We start from the raw sequence: 25,705 nt of genomic DNA on the forward strand, positions 1-25,705 counted from the left end.
ACAAGGACTGGGCTTTTACTCAAACCTGTTCGTAGTTCCCAAAAAGGAAGGAACTTTCAGGCCAATCCTGGATCTAAAAATTCTAAACAGATTCCTCAGAGTTCCATCTTTCAAGATGGAAACCATTCGGACAATCTTGCCGATGATCCAGGAAGGTCAATATATGACTACCGTGGATCTAAAGGATGCGTATCTACATATTCCTATCCACAAAGATCACCATCAGTTCCTAAGGTTCGCCTTTCTGGTCAAACATTACCAGTTCGTGGCCCTTTCTTTCAGGTTGGCCACCGCTCCCAGAATTTTCACAAAGGTGCTAGGGTCCCTTCTAGTGGTACTAAGACCGCGGGGCATTGCAGTAGAACCTTACCTAGATGACATATTAATACAGGCGTCGTCTTTTCACAGAGCCAAGGCTCATACGGACATTGTTCTGGCCTTTCTAAGGTCTCACGGGTGGAAGGTGAACATAGAAAAAAGTTCTCTGTCCCCGCTCACAAGGGTTCCCTTCCTGGGAAAACTAATAGACTCTGTAGAAATGAAAATCTTTCTGACAGAGGTCAGGAAGTCAAAACTGTTGAATACTTGCCGAGCTCTTCATTCCATTCCTCGGCCTTCTGTGGCTCAGTGCATGGAGGTAATTGGTTTAATGGTTGCGGCAATGGACGTAGTCCCTTTTGCCTGAATTCATCTCAGACCACTGCAACTGTGCATGCTCAAACAGTGGAATGGGGATTACGCAGATTTGTCTCCACAAATACAAATGGACCAGGAAACCAGAGACTCTCTTCTCTGGTGGTTGTCTCAAGATCACCTGTCTCAGGGAATGAGTTTCTGCAGACCGGAGTGGATCATTGTCACGACCCATGCCAGTCTATTAGGCTGGGGTGCGGTCTGGAACTCCCTTAAGGCTCAGGGTCTATGGTCTCGGGAAGAATCTCTTCTCCCGATAAACATTTTGGAGCTGAGAGCGATATTCAATACACTCCAGGCGTGGCCTCAACTAGCGGAGGCCAAATTCATCAGATTTCAGTTGGACAACATCACGACTGTAGCGTACATCAATCATCAGGGAGGAACAAAGAGTTCCCTATCGATGAAGGAAGTATCCAAGATCATCAAATGGGTGGAGGATCACTCCTGCCATCTATCTGCAATTCACATCCCAGGGGTAGACAACTGGGAGGCGGATTTTCTAAGTCGTCAGACTTTTCATCCGGGGGAGTGGGAACTCCACCCGGAGGTTTTTGCTCAGCTGACCCAGCTATGGGGCATTTCAGAATTGGATCTGATGGCGTCCCGTCAGAACACCAAACTTCCCCTTTACGGATCCAGATCCAGGGATCCCAAGGCGGCATTGATAGATGCTTTAATAGCGCCTTGGTCATTCAGTCTAGCTTATGTCTTTCCACCGTTTCCTCTTCTCCCTCGGCTAAAAGCCAGAATCAAACAGGAGAAGGCTTCGGTAATTCTGATAGCGCCTGCGTGGCCATGCAGGACTTGGTATACAGACCTAGTGGACATGTCATCGGTCCCACCATGGAAACTGCCATTGAGGCAGGATCTTCTAATTCAAGGTCCTTTCAAGCATCCAATTCTAGTTTCTCTGCAACTGACTGCTTGGAGATTGAACGCTTAATTCTAGCTAAGCGTGGTTTCTCTGAATCAGTTATAGACACTCTGATACAGGCCAGAAAGCCTGTCACCAGGAAAATTTACCATAAGATATGGCGGAAATATCTTTGTTGGTGTGAATCCAAGGGTTACTCGTGGAGTAAGGTTAGGATTCCAAGGATATTGTCCTTTCTCTAAGAAGGATTGGAGAAAGGTGTGTCAGCTAGTTCCTTAAAGGGACAGATATCTGCTCTGTCTATCCTGTTACATAAGCGTCTGGCAGCTGTACCAGACATTCAGGTGTTTGCACAGGCCCTAGTTAGAATCAAGCCTGTTTACAAGCCTGTGGCTCCTCCATGGAGTCTAAATTTAGTTCTTTCAGTTCTTCAAGGGGTTCCGTTTGAACCTTTGCATTCCATAGATATTAAGTTATTATCTTGGAAAGTTTTGTTTTTAGTAGCCATTTCTTCTGCTCGAAGAGTTTCTGAATTGTCTGCTTTGCAGTGTAATTCACCCTATCTGGTGTTCCATGCAGATAAGGTTGTTTTGCGTACCAAACCTGGTTTTCTTCCAAAAGTGGTTTCTAATAAGAATATTAACCAGGAAATCATTGTTCCTTCTCTGTGTCCTAATCCAGTTTCTAGGAAGGAACGACTTTTACACAATCTTGACGTGGTTCGTGCTTTAAAATTCTATTTAAAAGCAACTAAAGATTTTAGACAAACATCATCCTTGTTTGTTGTCTATTCTGGTAAGAGGAGAGGTCAAAAGGCGACTGCTACCTCTCTTTCCTTCTGGCTGAAAAGCATCATCCGATTGGCTTATGAGACTGCTGGACAGCAGCCTCCTGAACGAATTACAGCTCATTCCACCAGAGCTGTGGCTTCCACATGGGCTTTCAAGGATGAGGCTTCTGTTGAACAGATTTGTAAGGCAGCGACTTGGTCTTCACTGCATACATTCGCCAAATTTTACAAATTCGATACTTTTGCTCCTTCGGAGGCTATTTTTGGGAGAAAGGTTTTGCAAGCAGTGGTGCCTTCCGTTAGGTTACCTGACTTGTTCCCTCCCTTCATCCGTGTCCTAAAGCTTTGGTATTGGTATCCCACAAGTAAGGATGAATCCGTGGACTGGATACACCAAGTAAGAGAAAACAGAATTTATGCTTACCTGATAAATTACTTTCTCTTACGGTGTATCCAGTCCACGGCCCGCCCTGACAATTAAGTCAGGTTCAAATTTAATTTTTAAAATAACTACAGTCATCACTGCACCCTATGGTTCTCCTTTTTCTCCTAACCGTCGGTCGAATGACTGGGGGGCGGAGCCTGACGGGAGCTATATGGACAGCTTTGCTGTGTGCTCTCTTTGCCACTTCCTGTAGGGATTGAATCCGTGGACTGGATACACCATAAGAGAAAGTAATTTATCAGGTAAGCATAAATTCTGTTTTTTTGAAGTGTAGGATCCCCCATTACCCCCAACCTCCCTGACCCCCCCCCCTCAAACAGCTCTCTAAGTCTCCCCCTCAACCTATTGGCCGCCATCTTAGGTACTGTGGCAGCTGTCTGCCAGTACCCAGTTTCCAAAAAAATTGCCCTTTTTTATATAAAAATATAAAAACCTAATTTTCTGTAGTGTAGCTGCCCCCCCCAATACCCTACCCCCTCCTAGATCCCTTTCCCAATACATATAAACCCTTCTCCCTCCTTCCCTTTCACCCTGATGTCCCATAGTGTAGAGGTACCCCCCCGCACCACCACCCGTGTGCGCACGTGCATGCTCCCGGACCCATCATCCCCACTGACAGGAAGCTACCAGCGATGGGCCGCCCACCCACCACCCTCCAAGCCCTCCCATGCCACCAAGAATCGGCACCATCGCTGGCTGATGCAGAGAGGGCCTTAAAAAAGGGTATTCCAGGAGGCATCGCTGCATACCCTGAAAGCGGCCGTAAGCGATCAAGATCGCTTCCACCGCTTGAAACCCCAGAGGACGTCCTTGGTCTGTAACAACCGTTTTGGTCGTTAAGGGGTTAAAACATGTACTACAGGCTTAGAAACTAGGCTGTACTTGATCAGCTCAAGGTTCAAAGAGAAAAGCAGGAGGGATGAATGGTAGAATTATAGTAATAAAAGTGAGAAAAACAATATATAAGCTAGGACAGTAACTTGGGGTAATGAGAAATTATGAGTTCATTGATTGCTTTGTACTGATAGTCTTAGCACAAAGAAGAAATCACAGCAGTAAAACTTACAGACATATTCACCTTGGTCATCTTAAAGTCTTACTTTAGATTAAAGGGACACTGAACCCAAATTTTTTCTTTCGTAATTCAGATAGAGCATGCAATTTTAAGCAACGTTCTAATTTATTCCTATTATCAAATTTTCTTCGTTCTCTTGGTATCTTTATTTGAAAAGCAAGAATGTAAGTTTATGTGCCGGCCCATTTTTGGTGAACAACCTGGGTTGTTCTTGCTGATTGGTGGATAAATTCACCCACCAATAAACAAGTGCTGTCCAGGGTTTGAACCAAAAAAATTGCCTAGATGTCTTCTTTTTCAAATAAAGATAGCAAGAGATTGATAATAGGAGTAAATAAGAAAGTTGCTTAAAATTGCTGCTCTGTCTGAATCATGAAAGAAAACTTTTGGGTTCAGTGTCCCTTTAAGCTGTAAATAGCCTCCTGCACCCTTTCCATATCATGCAGCAGGAATGGTAAAATAATTATTTTAAAATGAATATGGTTTCTGGCCACATTGAAATGGCTGTCAAGCTCAGCCCACTGATGACATCACAATCTGGGCTGCATGTTACGTCCAATCACAAAAGGATCACTAATTATATTCAACAGACTGTCAATGTTATGCAGCAGAGTGCCTAGATGCAGCCCAGATCAGCAGCCCAGATCATGATGTCATCAGTGGGCTGAGCTTTGCAGCCATTTCAAAGTAGCCAGAAACAATATTCATTTTAAAACAACTTTTTCACTGTTCCTGCTGCATAATATAGACAAGGTGCAGGAGGATATTTGCAGTTTAATCTAAGGGTAGACTAAGGTGTAGACTGTTCCTTTAAAGGGACATGAAACCCAGCCTTTTGTCTTTCATGATTTAGATAGAGAATACAATTTTAAACAACTTTCCAATTCACTTCTATTATTTGATTTGCTTCCTTCTCTTGATATCCTTTGATGAAAGGTTTATCTAAGCAAGCTCAAGAGCAACAGAGAACCTAGGTTCTAGCTGTTGATTAGTGGTTGCATATATATATATATATCGATTGTGATTGACTCAGCCATGTGTTCAGTTAGAAACCATTAGTGCATTGCTGCTCCTTCAACAAATGATACCAAGAGAATGAAACAGATTAGATAATAGAAGTAAATTAGAAAGTAGTTTAAAATTGTATTCTCTGGGGCCGAATTATCATGCTCTGAATGGAGCTTGATGCCCCTTGTTTCCGGTGAGCCTTCAGGCTCGCCGGAAACAGCAGTTATGAAGCAGCGGTCTAAAGACCGCTGCTCCATAACTTGTCTGCCTGGTCTGAGGCCGCGGACAGAAATCAACCTGATCGAATAAGATTGGGTTGATTGACACCCCCTGCTAGCGGCAGGGGGCGGCATTGCACCAGCAGTTTACAAGAACTGCTGGTGCAATGATAAATGCTGACAGCGTATGCTGTAGCGTATCATGTCCGCCCGCACATTAATAAATAGGCCCCTCTATCTGAATTATGAAAGTAAAATTTTGGGTTTCATGCCCCTTTAATAAAGGTTTTCAACTATGTATTTACTGTAAATTTATTTCCATTCCAATGTTCTGTACATAGCAGAATATGTTCTATGTATTTTTTAAATAGATATTCCAATATATATCTGTATATATATATATATATATACGTATATATATATATATATATATATATATATATATATATATATATATTATTTATATATAAATAAATAATTATTTCAATAGAGCGCACTCCCACCTCCAAGGTCAGCTACCAGGGTGCAGGCAAGCAAGATCACAATTCCATAAATGGCATGCACTCACTGGGTTTCTGCTAAAAGTGCTTTATTGAAACACAAACGTCCAGTAACGTTTTGGGGATCTCACCCCTTCATCAGACTAAGTGAAAATGTGAGCGACAAACAGTGCATTTAACAGGTGCTAAACCCCACCCCTAATCAGAGAAGAACTGCCCATATACGTCATCATGTGAATCACATAATTAATAAATAACAAAATAGCAATGTAGACTCAATGCAATAGAATCTGCAATAAATGTAAATAAATAAATGAATAAATAAGTGCACAAAGTGAAATGATTAATGTAATGTTATAATATATTTATAGGTATAAATATATATATTTGCTTAAGAAAACATCAGAAATATGTAGAAATATTTAATTATGAATAAGTAGAACATATTTGTTAGGTGAAGAACATCAGAAAAAGAAATATTCAGATTTTCATGTCGGGTTTGCACTAATAAGACTATGTCATGGTGTTTGCGCGAGAGTGGGGTGTTAGGTGTTATTTGGGATATAAAAAGAGCTGTGTTTCTTTAGATATACTGATACGGTCACCCTGATCTGAACCTCTCAAACCTTTCCTCATGCCTCCCCAACAGGCCAGGTTTTCAGGATTACCTTGGGTAAAAGCAGGTAAAGTAACCATGTTTACTAATCAGCTGATTATTTCACCTCTGCTCCAGTTCAGATATCCTCAAAATCTGGTCTGTTAGAGAGGCCTGAAGACAGGTTTAAAAACCAGTGGTATAGAGTGACTGAGGCTGATAAATAAAGGTTCAAATCACCAAAGAAAATCAACCTCTTTATTTTTGTTAAAATCATTTTTATTGTTTCACATATAACAAGGTTTACATCTTCATCAAACACAAGATTAAAGGGATAGTAAACCCCAACATTTTATTTTATGATTCAGATAGAACATACAATTTTAAACAACTTTCCAATTTAATTCTATTATCAAATTTTCTTCATTCTCTTTATCTTATCTATTGCTGAAGGGACAGCATTGCACTACTGGCAGGAAGCTGAAAATATCTATTTAGCCAATCACAAGAGACAAATGTGTGCAGGTGTCTTAAAGTAATCAGTCTACCATAGGATTCTGTATACTACATCACTTCCGGTGACGTTTAATCAGCTGGTGGAGGTTTGTGGCGCTCACTGCGCATGCGCTAGAGGCCCAAACTCCTTACAACAGCTGATGAGGAATTATGTGGCACGCACACGTTACTGGTTACAAAATCACAATAAACACGCGGTTTGTCATTGGATTTTGTAACCAGAAAGGGTACTGACATTGTATTGACTAACATTGTGAGATGCGGTAGGAAAATATATTGAATATGTCTGCTACGTACTATATCCCACACCTCCTCCCTCACACTATATCTCTGGTGCTTTTCTGTTCTCTGATCCTTGTTCATAAACTGTCTAAATTTGAAAATTGATCCTTGTTCATAAACTGTCTAAATTTGAAAATTGATCCTTGTTTATAAACTGTCTAAATTTGAAAATTGATCCTTGTTCATAAACTGTCTAAATTTGAAAAAAAGTGCACAGCACGATGTAAAAAAAAAAAAAAAAACATCTCACAGGATGTGGAAATAAAAAACGCAGTTTCTGAATTCCTCTAACCTAAGGGTCAAGAGCTCAGCGCAGCTCCTTAGGTTAGAGGAATTCAGAAACTACGTTTTTTATTTCCACATCCTGTGAGATGTTTTTTTTACATCGTGCTGTGCACTTTTTTTCAAATTTAGACAGTTTATGAACAAGGATCAATTTTCAAATTTAGACAGTTTATGAACAAGGATCAGAGAACAGAAAAGCACTAGAGATATAGTGTGAGGGAGGAGGTGTGGGATATAGTACGTAGCAGACATATTCAATATATTTTCCTACCGCATCTCACAATGTTAGTCAATACAATGTCAGTACCCTTTCTGGTTACAAAATCCAATGACAGACCGCGTGTTTATTGTGATTTTGTAACCAGTAACGTGTGCGTGCCACATAATTCCTCATCAGCTGTTGTAAGGAGTTTGGGCCTCTAGCGCATGCGCAGTGAGCGCCACAAACCTCCACCAGCTGACAAACGTCACCGGAAGTGACGAAGTATACACATTCCTACGGGTAGACGCATTACTTTAGAACACAGGCACCAATTAGCAGCAGCTCCCACTAGTGTATGATATGTGCATATTCATTTTTTAACAAGGGATACTAAGAGAATGAAGCACATTTGAAAATACAAGTGAATTTAAAAGTGTCTTAAAATGACTGGCTCTATCTGAATCATGCACATTTATTTTTGACTTTCCTATCCCTTTAAGCTTACAGTTATCTTTTTAAATTCAATGTTAAATTCTATGTAAATGTCCTTGAGAGGTCTCTATTCTGGACCCGTCAAGCAAGTCAATTCTCACTTTTCTTGTGTTGTCTCTTTATTCTGTTTATCAATGAAATCATTAGGTTGCCAGAACGGCATCTCCTTCAGACGAATGTTGATAATGGATTCCTTGATTTTTAACAATGTAATCCAACTTAGAACAATATCTTGTTAACCTCTTTATTTTTATGAGTTAGACAACTTTTAAATGCTCTTTTATTTTATTTCATAGTAATAAAAAGCCCCCCAGGATGGGAAATTGGGATATACATTGCTGGAGCCCTGACTTTGCTTGGAGTAGCTGGTCTATACTTATGGAAACTATACACATCTGGGAACTATCCTTCTCCATCTCCTTTTCCTAACTACGATTATAGATATCTCAAGCAGAAATACGGAATGCCTTACTCAGACAATAAAAAGAAGGTAAGTAATCACTTCTGAAAATTACCCATCATGCAGCATTAGAACCACTGAATTAATTGTGTGCGGCTTTTGTTACAAAAGCTAAACATTTATTTAACTACCAGTCCAAAATAATGCAACATTTTTACATGATCTCTTTGCTCAGTTACAAATGCCTTCTCTAATTGTCAATAAAGGGATGTGATGAATGGTTTGATGGGTCCTGCCAACCCTTAAAAACATTAAATCAATTACATTACATTGTGAGTTCATTCATGTTAATGAAACAACCTCCCAGGTGGGCTTAAAGGGACAGGGTACTGCAGAATTGGATTCCCCTTTATGTGCTTCCAATGACTTGTTATACCAGCTGCAGAGTATAAAATACACGGGAAATTGCTGCTGTAGCTTTATTTTCGTATATACAATAAATGTTAGTGCTCATCGAAACCACAACCCATGCAAATGGGCTAAACTTGCAGGGAGAGCAGACTTCCTTATATCTATCTCTCTATACACAAAGCCCCTTTCTTATTTATCTCTGTATACACAATGTAGCAATTAAAAATAAACGGCTAGATTACGAGTTGTGCGTTAGGGTTAAAAAGCAGAGTTGAGAGGTCCCAAAGCTGCTTTTTAACACCCGCTGGTATTACGAGTCTTGAAATGACAGGTGTACCGCTCACTTTTTTGGTCAGACTCGAAAATACCGCAAATCCACTTACGTCAATTACGTATCCTATATTTTCAATCGGACTTGCATAACGCCGGTATTATGAGTCTTCCAAAAAGTGAGCGGTACAGCCTCTCCTGTCAAGATTGATACAGCATTTAAAAGTCAGTAGTTAAGAGTTTTATGGGCTAACGCCGTAGCATACACTCTTATCTAAAGTGCTAAAAAGCACACTAACACCCATAAACTACCTATTAACCCCTAAACCGAGGCCCTCCCACCACATCGCAAACACTAAAAAAAAATTTTTTAACTCCTAATCTGTTGAACCGGACATCACTGTCACTATAATAAATATATTAACCCCTAAACCGCCGCCCTCCCGCATCGCCAACACCTACCTGTATTTATTAACCCCTAATCTGACGCCCCGAACGTCGCCGCAACTATATTAAATGTAAATCTAAGTCTAAGTCTAACCCTAACCCTAACACCCCCTAACTTAAATATAATTTAAATAAATCTAAATAAAATTACTATAATTAACTAAATTATTCCTATTTCAAACTAAATACTTACCTATAAAATAAACCCTAAGCTAGCTACAATATAACTAATAGTTACATTGTATCTAGTTTAGGGTTTCTTTTTATTTTACAGGCAACTTTGTATTTATTTTAACTAGGTAGAATAGTTATTAAATAGTTATTAACTATTTAATAGCTACCTAGTTAAAATAAATTCAAATTTACCTGTAAAATAAATCCTAACATAAGTTACAATTACACCTAACACTACACTATAATTAAATTAATTACCTAAACTAAATACAATTAAATACATTTTAAAAAAAATATCTAAAGTAGGAAAAAAACAAAACACTTAATTACAGAAAATAATAAAATAATTACAAGTTTTTTAAACTAATTACACCTAATCTAATCCCCCTAATAAAATAAAAAAGCCCCCCAAAATAATAAAAAGCCCTACCCTATACTAAATTACAAATAGCCATTAAAAGGGCCTTTTGCGGGGCATTGATCATCGAAGCCGGGAAGAAGAGGTCCTCCAGACGGTCAGAAGTCTTCATCCAGGCGGCATCTTCTATCTTCATCCATCCGACGAGGAGTGGCTCCATCTTGAAGACATTCGACGGGGAGCATCCATCCAGACCGACGACTACCCGACGAATGACGGTTCCTTTAAATTACGTCATCCAAGATAGAAGATGCCGCCTGGATGAAGACTTCTGCCCATCTGGAGGACCTCTTCTTCCCGGATTCGATGAAGACTTCTGCCCGTCTGGAGGACCACTTCGCCCAGCTTCGTTGAGGACTTCGGCCCGGTTGGGTGAAGACTTCTCAAGGTAGGGTGATCTTCAAGGGGTTAGTGTTTTATTAAGGGGGTATTGGGTGGGTTTTAGAGTAGGGTTGGGTGTGTGGTTGGTGGGTTTTAATGTTGGGGGGGGTATTGTACTTTTTTTTTACAGGTAAAAGAGCTGATTACTTTGGGACAATGCCCCACAAAAGGCTCTTTTAAGGGCTATTTGTAATTTAGTATAGGATAGGGCTTTTTATTATTTTGGGGGGGCTTTTTTATTTTATTAGGGGGATTAGATTAGGTGTAATTAGTTTAAAAACTTGTAATTATTTTATTATTTTCTGTAATTTAGTGGGGGGTTTTTCATACTTTAGATAATTTTTTAAAATTGTATTTAATTGTAATTAGTTTAGGTAATTAATTTTATTATAGTGTAGTGTTAGGTGTAATTGTAAATTAGGTTAGGATTTATTTTACAGGTAAATTTGAATTTAATTTAACTAGGTAGCTATTAAATAGTTAATAACTATTGTACCTAGTTAAAATAAATACAAAGTTGCCTGTAAAATAAAAATAAACACTAAGCTAGCTACAATGCAACTATTAGTTATATTGTAGCTATCTTAGGGTTTATTTTATAGGTAAGTATTTAGTTTTAAATAGGAATTATTTAGTTAATGATAGTAATATTTATTTAGATATATTTAAATTATATTTAAGTTAGGGGGTGTTAGGGTTAGGGTTAGACTTAGGTTTAGGGGTTAAGAACTTTAATATAGTGGTGGCGACGTTGGGGATGGCAGATTAGTAGTTAATAAGTGTAGGTAGGTGGTGGCGACAATGGGGGCGGCAGATTAGGGGTTAATAAATATAATTTAGGTGTTGGCGATGTTGGTGGCAGCAGATTAGGGGTTAATAAGTATAATGTAGGTGGCGGCGGTGTCCGGAGCAGCAGATTAGGGGTTAATAATATTATGCAGGTGTCGGAGATGTCGGGGGCTGCGGATTAGGGGTTAATAAGTGTAAGATTAGGGGTGTTTAGACTCGGGGTTCATGTTAGGGTGTTAGGTGTAGACATTAAAAGTATTTCCCCATAGGAATCAATGGGACTGCGTTAGGAGCTTTATGCTGCTTTTTTTGCAGGTGTTTTTTTTCAGCCAGCTCTGCCCCATTGATTCCTATGGGGAAATTGTGCACGAGCACGTTTTGCCAGCTTACCGCTACCGTAAGCAGCGCTGGTATTGAGGTGAGATTTGGAGCAAAATTTTGCTTTCCGCTCACTTTTCTACGGCTAACGCCGGGTTTCTAAAGACCCGTAATACCAGCGTTGCCTGTAGGTGAGCGGTGAGGAAAACTGCTCGTTAGCACCGCACCCCTGTTAATGAAAAACTCGTAATCTAGGTGAAACATTTTATTACCTCTCCTACCCCCCACTGGAGTGTGATTTTCTCTGCTACCTTTTGTTTACAAAGCTTTTCTGTAACTAATACTGCAGTATTGAAATTTTCATTATATGTGGTGGTTTCAACAGGCAAATGCAGCTATTTGGAATGTCAAAATAAGGTTAAAACATTTTAAAACAGCAGGTCAAATTGATCATTGGAAACACTGGAGTTGAGAATATCAGTACACTGTCCCTTTAATGTTTTTTTAGACGTTATGATAGTAAAAAAAAAATAATAAAAAAAAATGTTTATTTTGCTTTTTAAAAAAAAAATTATAACATCTTCTGAAATCCTATTGGCTGATTTGAACAGCCAATAGGATTTCAGTAGCTCTCATCCTATTGGCTGATTTGAATTTGAAGAATTAAATCAGCCAACAGGAATGCAAAGTACGCCATATTTAAACACGTAATTTGCATTCAATATTCAGTGTACAGTGGTGATTGTATGAAGAGGATCCTCCTCAGTTCCGCGGTTGCCAGGCTTCAGTTCCGCGGTCCTGGATGAAGATAGAAAAGGTCGCCGCTTAGAAGAAGACTTCGCCGCCGGACTTCAGGAACCCTGAGTACCTATCTGGGGGTTAGACTTAGGCCTTTTTTAAAAAGTTTTATTTTTTATTATAGGGATTTAATGGGCAATTGTAAAAGAGCTGAATGACCTTTTAAGGGCAATGCCTATACAAATGCCCCTTTAGGGGCAATGGGTAGTTTAGGTTTTTTTAGTGTTAGGTTTTTTATTTTGGAGGGTTTGGTGGGTGGGGGGGGGGGGTTTACTGGTAGGGGGAACTTAGTTTTTTTTAAATGTAAAAGTACTGTTTAACTTAGGGCAGTGCCCTACAAAAGGCCCTTTTAAGGGCTATTGGTAGTTTAGTTTAGATTAGGGGGTGTTTTTATTTTAGGGGGGCTCTTATTTTTATAGGGGTATTGGATTAGGTTTAATTTTTTTATTTTGGATAATTCGGTTTATTTTTTTCTTTTAATTGTAGACTTTTTAATTGTAATTTAATCTTAGGTTTAATTTTTAAATTAATGTTAGGTTTTTTATTTTAATTGTAATTTAGGATTATTTTCATTTATGTAATGGGGTTAATTTAGGGGGTGTTAGGTTAGGGGGCTTAGTGATTAGTAATTTGCGTTGTGGGGGCATAGCGGATTAGGAGTTAGTAGTTTAAATAGCTAGATTACATTGTGGGAGCATGGTGGATTAGGGGTTAATAGTTTAAATAGCTGGATTGCGTTGTGGGGGCATGGTGGATTAGGGGTTAATAGTTTAAATAGCTAGATAGCGTTGTGGGGGCATGGTGGATTAGGGGTTAATAGTTTAAATAGCTAGATTGCGTTGTGGGGGCATGGTGGATTAGGGGTTAATAGTTTAAATAGCTAGGTTGCGTTGTGGGGGCATGGTGGATTAGGGGTTAATAGTTTATATAGCTAGAGTATGTTGTGGGGACATGGCAGATTAGGGGTTAATAGATTTATTATAAATTGCAATGTGGGGTGAATGGCGGATTGAGGGGTTTTGATGGGTCGGGTTAGATTTCAATGGGGAAAAGGTCTCAAAAAGCACCTTTTTCCTATTTTACACCTAGTTGAGCTGGGTATAATTTTTGTTAATGTATCTGTAGCCTTCGACAGTGTATTAACGGTTTGCACGGGCATTGGAAACCGGGTATTATTTAAAGGTTAACGGATTTCAATACTTTGTATGGGACACGATAATGTTTTCAGCAGCCGGAGTCCGGTTCCTGAAATTGGGTTATAACGGGCCGTTAGAAGCAGTCGGTGAACGATATTGCTTCCGACATCTTATTTAATGGTTTGCGATCACACGCAAAACTAATTACGGCTCAATGTAAACGAGCCCCGAATCGTTGTTGTACTTTTAAAGGCTATGTTGTAATAAATACTATTTTGATACAGTAAGTAGTGGTACTGGGACAATGAAAATTTGTATGGGTTGATGCAGAACCCTATAGCGTGCACCTATTGAGCCTAAGGGTGCTGGACACTTTATCTTATATCTAGGAACATAACAATGAACGGTATACATAGCATACGCATAATGTTCATTTTTTATGTTTATATGTTAAATATGCAAACCCATAAAATGTATTTTGTGACTCAAACATAATAATGTTTAAAAATGCAGCTTCAGTTTTTTTACTCTGAGATTGGCAGATTGAACACGCCCAAGTGGTTATCTTGGCGCATATGCTACATGCACACACTTAACTGACTGGTAAGTGAGCGCACTGTGCTCTCTCACCAATCAGCAGGGGAGTTTGGCACAAAGTGATTTTCTTGGCGTTAAAGAAATAGTTGCATATTTCTATAGTGTATACACTGCAGAGCTTATTAAAATGGTATATTGGGGCTATATAGCTCTAGTATAATATTTCATTTTTATTCTCTTAAAAGAAAGGCAAAAAAATAATTAAAAATGTATTTTACTACAACATGCTAAACTTAGTAAATTAAACGTTTATAGTAAAATACATTTTTCATTATGGTTTATTACATATTCATTTTTCATTATGCTATATAACTTACTTTAATGTATCTCATTAATTTAAGAGTCCTAGCGGCAGTATCTTAAAGAATAATTATTGGATGTGTCTGTATATATTTTACTATGCGCCGTTTCTAATGTCTCTATTTTTGGTTTATGTACAAATGTTTTATATATTGTTTCATTACCAGTGTTTTCATCTCATTTACAGAGAAGAGCTCCTATTGATTCTGGAAACAGTGTAGCAAATCTCAATGACAATTATGAGACGATCAGTGAGTTTGGTCACATAGAACTTATTAATAGAGATCTTGAGATGACACCTTATGGGATGTTACGAAAATCTGTATCAACCGACTCACTGAGCTCCATCTCTTCCATTGGAAATAATTTCGGTCAAGATTTTACTGTGGGACAAATTGAAGTCACTATGGAATATGAAATAAACTCAAACACACTACATGTGACTTTAATACAAGGAAAAGATTTACTTGAAAAAAAGGAGGATGGTAACTTTGAGTCGTGTTTTGTGCACATCAGTCTCCTCCCGGATGAACAAATTGTTGGCATATCAAGGGTAAGTTTACGTATCCTTTTTCGGAGTATTTTTTTAAAAAAAATTGTATTTTGTTTATGGAGATATTAAAGGGACATGAATCCCCAAAAATTATTTCATGATTTAGGTAGAACATACAATTTTAAACAACTTTCCAATTTACTTTGTTATCAAATTTGCTTTGGTATCCTTTGTTGAAGGAGCAGCAGTGTACTACTGGGTGCTAGCTAAACACATCAAAGTAAGCAAATGGACAAGAAGCATATATTTGCAGTCACCAATCAGCAGCTAGCTCCCAGTAATGCTTTGCTGCCCCTGAGCCTTTCTAGGAATGGTTTGAAATAAAGGATAAGAAGAGAACAAAGCAGATTTGATAATAGAAGTAAATTGGAAAGTTGTTTAAAATTGCTGCTCTGTCTGAATCTTGAAATAAATGTTTGTGTGTCATGTCCCTTTAAACTAAATATATCAAAGGTAGAAAATATCTGAATTAACCTATAATTTATATTTTAGTTATCAAGGGGCTGATCACAATCAGTCATAATATAAAACACACTTGCAGCGGTGTTTGCGCTCGAATGCAAACGCTAAATAGCGTGCCACTTGTAACCTAGTCCTGTGACAGCAATGTGAGTGACTAATGGCAACCGAAAAACTGTGTTAAGGTTTTAAAGATGTTTGTGATAATGAACAACCTAATTTTTTATGCAAAGTGATGGTAAATCTAAGAGTATAACAAATGCTATGATTTACCATCACTAAAAAATCAAGTGGAGGTTAAAGTGAATGTAAATTTTCATGAACGAGTGCCCGGTTTTTAAAAATAATAAAATACCTTTTTCTTCTTCCAATCCGGACCAGCAACTCTACCCACCCCCCCCCCCCCCCCCGCTTCCCATGCTGTACAGAATTACGAAACCGGCTTCCTCCAATCACAGCGTGATCTATCTATCTATCTATCTCATTATCCAAAAAAGCAAAACAACAAAAAAAATGTACATGTATTTCTTTAATTTATACACAGTCAACACTGTGGCCGATTTATCAAGCTCCGAATGGAGCTTTATGCCCCTGTTTCCATGCAAGCCTTCATGCTCGCCGGAACAACAGTTATGAAGCAGTGGCCTTCAGACCGCTGCTCCATAACTGGTCGGCCTGCTCTGAGGTTGCAGTATGCAATTTGCCCAATCCTATACGATTGGACTGATTGACACCCCCTGGCCGCGAATCTGCAGGGGGCAGCATTGCACAAGCAGTTCTCGTGAACTGCTTGTGCAATGTTAAATGCCGACAGCGTATGCTATCGGCATTCAGCGATGTCTATTGGACATGATACGCTACAGGGTATCATGCCAGACAGATATTGATAAATTGACCCCTTTGCATTCAAAATTTGAATAATGCAGCTATTTCAAAGATGGATATATTTTGGTTTCTTAGGCAATTCATCTTTTAAAATTATGTTCCACAATTTGCTATTAGAATCCAGCATATAAATCACAATGATCAAAATAAATATTATCTTAGAAATGGCAAGGAATATGATAAACATAAAAAGCAAGAGCATAATTCAAAACTATTTCTGTGCCTACATTTTTTTAAAAAATAAGGTTCAGTGGCTGAGCCATTATTAATGAGAAACTGATATAGTAAATTAAAAAGATCATTCTTTTGATATTATTTTAGCAGAATAAAATTATAGTTCTGAAGAAAAGTAATATTGGCTGACTGGATTCAGCAAGACATTTTATTAAAGTAAAAGAATATTATTATTTAAAAAAAGACATAGAACTTACAATAGGATAAAAAAAACTATAGGGATCTATCTCTTCAGAAACAAAGCTTTTGAAATATAGAGAGGAGAACACGAGCACAACCCAATCTAAGTGTAGCGTTTTTAATACAAATTATAATGCTGAAAAATAGAATTACTTACAAGATATCAGTGAAGTAAAATCATATCAATAATGTCCAAGTGTGATCTGGAACCCGGTTATATAGGTGTAACCAGCCTGACTCCTATTTGTGACATCATCATTAGGCCCTCAAACAACTACGTACGGATCTCTCACGCTGACACATGGGAACCGATAACACGCTAAAGGAAGGATTATTGAGTTCCATATCACACTTGGACATTATCAAAATTATTTTACTTCAATTACATACTGTAAGTAATTTTAATTGTTGCGCATTATACTTTGTATTAAAAGCCCTACAGATTGGGTTGTGCTCGTCTTCTCCTTTCTGTATTTATCATAGTTTGCTTAATTAAAGGGACACTCAAGTCAAAATTAAACTGTCATGATTTAGAGAGAGCAGCAATTTTAAACAACTTTCTAATTTACTTCCATTAACAAAATGTGCACCGTCTTTTTATATTTACACTTTTTGAGTCACCAACTCCTACTGAGCATGTGCAAGAATTCACAGAATATATGTATATGCATTTGTGATTGGCTGATGGCTGTCACATGATACAGGGGGGAGGGGAAATATACATTACTTTAAAATTTGTCAGAAAAAAATCTACTACTTATTTGAAGATTAGACTAAGTGCTATTGTATTATATTTTTATCATGTGTTTGTTGATTAGGCAAAGCTACTGTATTTACTGGTCCTTTAAGTGAAATTGACAGGGAACTCCCTTTACGCACGGAGCCGCATTTACCCGAACATAAGTGACTACCTTACTCCATGAAGAAAGACTAAAGAAAGCAAATTATATCCCTATTCCTTTACCGTGGATATTACACATCACATAAAGGAGTTACAAGATATAAACGACCATACTCCAAGAAGGTTCGGGTTTGGAACCACCTGTATGTGTCTACAAGTACTTTTATTTTTACATGCTTTTATTGTTTTTTTAACTATAGTTTTTTGAAGTATTAAGCATATTTTTTATCTGAATAAGCTCAGGACATATAGACTGCTGCTGGTGCACTATAGGGAAGTGCTGGTACTATTCTTTCTTGTTTGGTGAAGCTTTTGAAATGTCTATAAACAAAGAACCAACTACGGTGTCTGCACTTGAAAGGCATCATTTAATTTTTGTAAAAACTTATGTGTGTAAGTCAGAATTGCATGTTTTTGTCCAGTACCCCTAGACACAGTCACCAGCGTGTGAATTAATTACCACAACCTGTTTAAAGGAACATTTTACTGTACAATTGTTTCCCTGTAATCCATTTTACCTTTTGGAGTGTATTAAATTGCTTTAAAAGGCTCCTTTCCCTTTTTTTTTTGTCATTTTAAATAGTGGCTTTTGCCAGTTGAATTGTTCTCAGTACAACCTATTTAAAGAGATAGAAAAGTCAAAAAGGAAATGTACACCGGAGACTTTAATTTGAAATAGAAGCATTTTTGCAATATACTTTTATCAGCAACAATGCTTCTAGTAGTAATATTACTGTTTTTCCTGTGGCATATGCACATATCCTGTGAGAGCCGTGCACCACAGCCTCTCATAGAGCTGGCAGTAGTGTGTATTGCTCCTGAAGATGTCATTTGTGTCATACAAACAACTGCTGACTCTCTGAGAAGCTGTTGTGTTTGAAAACTGGTGCACGGCCTTCACAGAATATGTGCATATGCCATTAAAAAACAGCAATAACTTTTACTAGAAGTGTTTTCCCTAATGGAAGTACATTACAAAAATGCTTATATTTCAAATTAATATTCACCCATGCACATTTTATTTTAGACCTTTCTATCCCTTTAATGGGTACACAACTAGGGATGGGCGAATGTGTCAAAAGTACAATTTGATTGGTCGAACAAAAAGTCCTGTGTACATTTTGGACAAACAAATGCAAATAAGGACGAAACAGCTTAAAATTTGTTAAACTAATATTATTTTCAATTATAGAATGTTACTTTCGTTTTCCAATGTTCATAATTAGATTGATTATCCACATTCGAAATTTCAAATGTAACATTCTATTCAACAAATACTAATCAGACGTTCAATAGTTCATGTGGAAGGGAATTTAGTAAAATGATTTATAATAGATACAAATATATCGATTTTAATTTTTCTATTTCGAATATTTCATAATTTGAATATGACATTTAAAGAGAGCATTAGAAATACTATTACATTAGCTAATATTTTTTTTCTACAAATCATCATTTAATTTATGTAAAATTATGCAATTCATGTGTACTTTGGATAGCTTAAAGGGACAGTTTACTCAAAAATTTTCTCCCCTTTAATTTGTTCCCAATGATCCACTTTACCTGCTGGAGTGTATTAAATTGTTTACAAGTAGCTCCTTTACCCTTATATTGGCATTTGAAATTGTTAATTTAGCATGTGGTATCCCCACCTATTCTGAAAGTTTGTGGCCGCGCGTACCAGCTATAGATAAGCTTTGTAAACACAGCCAGCAGAAGAAATTACACTCCCAGTCTGATAAAGCAGAGATAAGGTAATAAAATGTTGATTTTCCATTGTTCTCTCAAAGTATTGGTGATTTTTTTAAGGACAGATATAAGATAAAGAAGCAGGTATATGTGCACAATGTGATACAGTAATGAGATCTGATTATATCTACAAGCTCAACCTATTTTATTAGGCTGTGGCTTCAAAACACAAAATCAGAGCTTTAATATACAGAAATACACCTTAAAAAGCTCATTTTCATACATTTTTTACTCTGCAGTTGGTAAAAAAAGCAATTGTAAACACATTAAGGGAAAAACTATTTTACAGTATACTGTCCCTTTAAAAAGAGGTTTCACTGCAAGGAAAACAGAAACAGAGGCGCCACATGTGTAGATCAATCAAAACAGACAATATCCAAGTTAGATGAGATACAGGATACTCACAAACGTGAAGGCACTCTCTTGTGCCTGTAGGAGCGGGCTGGTATTTAAACAGCAAACCAGCTAGCTGTACCAAGGGATCCCCGTCAGGATATCCTCGCAACAGTAATCCTTCACTAGATTGATTCCAGCAAAAAGGAAAAAATGTTCAGAGGGGAGGAAGGCTAAACAGCCTTATGGTTACTGGCAAGGGAAATGCCACACGAACACCAGATTTGTTTAAAAAGTATCAAGTATTTTATTTTACAAAAGATAAAAAATACCATCAATAACAAATTAAAGCTTGGTGTATTTAATGGCAAATCTCCTTGTATATAGAGATAATAGCGACGCGTTTCTCAGGGAAGACCCTGTTTCATCAGGCTTGTATACTCTAGAACCATTTAAAACCCCTTTATATAGGGATCAGTAACCATATGTTTGCAATAAACCCTCCCCTTCCTTGACATAAACCAATGAAACCTTTTCTTTCCGAAAACTCCCACTTGTTGCCTTAATTAGAAGTTTATAATAGTTTTTCCTTTAATATTATGTCCATTTGATCAATAATCTGTGAGCCCATATCCTAATGTGGTTATGTGTGATGTTAGATCTAGATCGTAATGTGTCGATTGTGAGATAATTAAAAGTGTATGAATGTAAACATACTTAATCGGTGATCGTTTTTAGACCAATTAAAAGCCTGCTTTAGGAGGCTTGTACAATTTGAAACACCCAATTGGTTCATGTGCTCTTAGTTTGATGACTACAATTACCATCATACCTCTCTACCGGAACTATAAGGAAATAGAATTTGCCTAATTGTGAATTGTTCTCTGACCGTCTAATTTCAGTGACTACAAGTACCATAATGCTTCTCTAGTCTCTACCGGAAGTGCCCGGGTAGTGTGTCTGCGTGACTGTTATTTTGTAGTCTTTTTCGTCTAAGTGGGGGCTTGTACTTAATAATCCATTCGATTGGTTGGTGTCACATTCCCACTTTAACTGCAGTTTGACTCTGATGGACTACAACTCCCATCATGCTTCTCTGTGTCCAATAGAAACCGCTATCTGGTGTCTAATGGGCATCCACTTGGAGTCTCCCTATACAGGCGCATTTGGTTCACTCGCAATGGTTTTGCAGATGTACCCATTGCGCTCCTAAGTGTAATGGTGGGGGCAGAATTACATACTCTAAATTATGAATAACATGTTAATGAATAATATGATTGCTCTAAAACAATTTGCTCCATTGCTTATAATACTCGATCTTTAATTAGGTCAATGTGATAGCACAATAACAAATGTAAAGTGCTGTAAATAAACTTTGCTGATTACACTCTATATACTTTAACTATGAAATTAAAAACGTGTACCGATTTAAACATAATAATATAATGTCAGTGCATATAAATTTATAGTTCAAGTGACTCAACCTTTTACACCTAATGTATATATTTTTCTAACTAATAAAAAATGTTGGTGCACCTTAATCTAAATTATATGTATTATTTTATACCATATATTAGTCATCAGCCTTATGACAATGGTAATATTAATGAAGATAAAGATTATGCTAAGTGTGGTGTTCAATATTATGCTGAATGTGTTATGAAGAACAAGAATATGAGTGGTCCTATTATTACCACTGGTGGCTGACAAAACCTAAGTGCGTGTATATATGTGTAATTTTCAAACATAGTGAAAATGATTGTGATAGTGAATTCCTAATAGTGTTTAAAGCTACCACTTAATACCACTTATAATGACGATGAAGTTGTGATGTCACCTATACTGGTGTGTCTATGATTATTTATCATGTGTATGATGGTGTGATAAATTATTATCCCAATTGGATGTAACTAGGCAGCAAGTGAGCTCGGAAAGTAAAGTATACCAAGAATTCCCACTGTTTAACACAGTGAAAAAAGGAAATATAAAAAACATCACCAAATCAGTGAATGATACCGTGTTAAACATACAAATCTTAACAGAGCCCATAATAATTATAACCATAGTATACTAATAACTTCAGAAATTGACATATTATGAAAAAGCTTAAGAAAACGCAGCAGAGTCTATGACTTCATTGAGGCCAGTTGGAAATAAACTATTGAATTTAAAGATCCAATATGTTTCTCTTTGTCTCAACTTACTGAACCTATTGTACAGATTACTTTTAGGAATGCATTCTATTGGGGTGATTTTAAATGGACATTTACCAGATATAGATTTTTGACAGGTGTGACGGGATACGCTATGTTTAGATGATTTTACCTTAATGTTTCTTAAGTGTTCACTCCACCGAGTTCTGACCTTCCTACAGGTCCTGCCTATATATTGTATCCCACATTCGCATGTGAGTACATAGATAACAAAATTAGAGTCACAAGTCATTTTGTTTTTGATGGAAAAAGTCTCCCCGGTGTTATGTGAAACAATCTCAGTGGAACCTTGCGTGATGTGGTCACACATATAACAAAGTTTCTTTCCACATCTAAAAGCTCCTATCCTATTAAAGATGTCATTACCTTTCTTTCTTGTTCCTCTAGACTTATTCACCATATTCCTTTTTGACATAACAACCTTACAAGGAGCTAGTTTCTGTTTATATGTAGGTGCTCTTTTAAAAACTAATTTTGGTTGTAGTGGTAAAGTTTTATTTAAAATCGGATCTTTAAGGAGGATAGGCCAATGTTTTTTTAGAACTTTGTTAATGATTCTGTGGTTAGAATTATACTGTGTGACAAATAGTGGTTGTTTGTTAAATGTAGTTTCTTTCTGGCTATTATGTTGATCTGAGGTAGTGACTGTTGATAGCAAAAGTTCCCTATCAAGGTCCCTGGCTCTCTGTTGGCCCGAGTTAATTAATTCAGAGGGATACCCTTTTTCTAGGAATCTTGATGTGAGTATGCTTGCTTGTTTATTATATTGTTCTACTGTGCTGCAGTTCCTGCGTAGACGACAGAACTGACTGTACGGAATATTTGTTTTCCATCTTGTTAGATGGTTGCTTTGGAAATGTAAAAAATTATTACAGTCCACTTTTTAATTTTTTTTTAATTGGTCTAAAAACGATCACCGATTAAGTATGTTTACATTCATACACTTTTAATTATCTCACAATCGACACATTACGATCTAGATCTAACATCACACATAACCACATTAGGATATGGGCTCACAGATTATTGATCAAATGGACATAATATTAAAGGAAAAACTATTATAAACTTCTAATTAAGGCAACAAGTGGGAGTTTTCGGAAAGAAAAGGTTTCATTGGTTTATGTCAAGGAAGGGGAGGGTTTATTGCAAACATATGGTTACTGATCCCTATATAAAGGGGTTTTAAATGGTTCTAGAGTATACAAGCCTGATGAAACAGGGTCTTACCTGAGAAACGCGTCGCTATTATCTCTATATACAAGGAGATTTGCCATTAAATACACCAAGCTTTAATTTGTTATTGATGGTATTTTTTATCTTTTGTAAAATAAAATACTTGATACTTTTTAAACAAATCTGGTGTTCGTGTGGCATTTCCCTTGCCAGTAACCATAAGGCTGTTTAGCCTTCCTCCCCTCTGAACATTTTTTCCTTTTTGCTGGAATCAATCTAGTGAAGGATTACTGTTGCGAGGATATCCTGACGGGGATCCCTTGGTACAGCTAGCTGGTTTGCTGTTTAAATACCAGCCCGCTCCTACAGGCACAAGAGAGTGCCTTCACGTTTGTGAGTATCCTGTATCTCATCTAACTTGGATATTGTCTGTTTTGATTGATCTACACATGTGGCGCCTCTGTTTCTGTTTTCCTTGCAGTGAAACCTCTTTTTGAAGATACACCATCGTTTGGGTGAAGACCGAGAGCTGCCTTCTATTTCTACTTCCATTTATTTGGACTTATTTGGACTTATTTGGACTTCAGTTGGGATCTTTCCCATTTCACCTATTGATACGTCTGTATTCTCATATATATATTTTTTATTCTATCATTATATTTTATGTTTTATATTTTACTTTTTACAGATTTTACCATTTATTTTCTATATATTGTTTTATAGGTTTTTTTACATTTTTGGTATCACCAAAGGGGTTTTTTGATTGTATTTCAGTACTAATTTCTGCCCTGAGTCATTAGCGCCTCCTATAGGGGATTTGTGGTATTACTCTAATATCACAATATCCCTCTTAATACTTTTTACTGTCCCTTTAAGTAGCATTTATATATAACAGAATTTGTATTTTTATTGAGGTGATTACATTACAAAGCTAATTCATGAGCAAATTAATATGACACAAAATAGAATTCTGTAGTATACATCTGTATAAACGACAACATTTACACCTCACAGTTTCAGCGTTAAAACCCCAGCAGATAAATTAAATTGCAAGGAATAAAGTCTCCCTTTTAAACATTATGGGCCACTCTTCGACCTCTGTACTCAACATCTACATTTTATAGGGGATTCTAGGGTTAAATACTATTAGAAAGGGTCACTTGTGTACCCAGACTATGAAATAGAGACATAAGGGCCTATGTATCAAAGGTCTTGTGGACCTGATCCGACAGTGAGGATCAGGTCCGCAAGACCTCGCTGAATGCAGAGAGCAATACGCTCTCCGTATTCAGCATTGCACCAGCAGCTCACAAGAGCTGCTGGTGCAACGCCGCCCCCTGCAGACTCGCGGCCAATCGGCCACCAGCAGGGAGGTGTCAATCAACCCGATCGAATTGTGGCGATGTCTGTCCGCCTGCTCTGAGCAGGCGGACAGGTTATGGAGCAGTGGTCTTTAGACCGCTGCTTCATAACCGCTGTTTCTGGCGAGTCTGAAGAGTCGCCAGAAACACGGGCCCACAAGCTCCTTACGGAGCTTGATAAATGGGCCTCATAAGCTGTAAATGATCTTACTCATAGGTAGGAAACGAGCTAAATTCAACTAGTTTCATCATTAAGTAAAATGTTATAATATTGCAAAGTATTATAGGCGGCTATTTTATCATGCTACTGTGGGTTGGAATACAAGCAGGCAGGAGTATGTTTAGGTGAAAACAACTTGGGCAGCTGCTTGCTTTACTCCACTGGTTTTCAAACCTGCCCTCAGGCCTTCCTAACAGGCCACATTTCGATGATACCTGAACTGGGGCACAGGTGAAATAATCAGCTGCTTAATAAACCTGGTTATTTCACCTGCTCGCATCCAAGGTAATCCTGATAACCTGTCCCGTTGGGGAGGCTTAAGGACAGGTTTCAAAACCATTGCTTTACTCTAATAACAGAACCCTCCCTTCCACTTACCCCTTCATTAACTACTTCAATATACAGGATCACAAGAGACCCCTCATTTTAAAGAGTAGTTTCTGTCCTTTCAAAAGTGGGGTTGCATGCCACATGCAGCTGATTGCCATAACAACAGTGACAACCTGCAGCAGCACTTAAAGTGCTGTTTAACAAAAGGAGAATCTTATTTCCTACCTGCAGTTTAGCTAAAAGGAAAGTGACCCCATTAACAAATGTGATCACCTGCCCCAAGTATATGCCTGTGCATGGAACTTTTAGAGCCCACCATAAAACCCAGAGGGTTAATAGACCCCAGTTTAGAAGAGCCCCCTCTTTCCAATGTGGGACCTCATACCCCTTTCATTAGTATTTAATTGGCATAAAATAGCAATCATCTACCTAATGTATTTACTGTATTGTGGACAGTGGCACCAAAGGACCCCCTGTCTACTGAAGATGGCATACAATACACATGCACAGAATTCCCCTCACATGTATTTTTCATGTGGCAGAGGATTGCCATATAGATTGCAATTACCTTTCTACTTGGTGCCTTTCACAGTGCTCTGGGCTTTAAAAGGACACTAGAACCAGAAAATAAGCACCACAACAGGGTGCCTCATTTGAAAGACGGGAAACTGTGTTTTGAAAGGAGGGGTCACAT

At 37.7% G+C, this 25,705-nt stretch overlaps 1 protein-coding gene across 1 annotated transcript in view; it reads left to right on the plus strand.

Moving 5' to 3' along the window:
• The window catches only part of SYT12 (synaptotagmin 12), a 375,529-nt gene that overhangs the window by 255,128 nt on the left and 94,696 nt on the right, over positions 1-25,705 (plus strand). The window contains exons 3-4 of the mRNA XM_053720440.1: positions 8,275-8,468; positions 14,605-14,970. Coding sequence (XP_053576415.1) covers positions 8,275-8,468; positions 14,605-14,970 — 560 coding nt within the window. The remainder of the gene's footprint in view (positions 1-8,274; positions 8,469-14,604; positions 14,971-25,705) is intronic.

The sequence above is a fragment of the Bombina bombina genome, chromosome 7, assembly GCF_027579735.1.
Source record: "Bombina bombina isolate aBomBom1 chromosome 7, aBomBom1.pri, whole genome shotgun sequence".
NCBI lineage: Eukaryota > Metazoa > Chordata > Amphibia > Anura > Bombinatoridae > Bombina > Bombina bombina.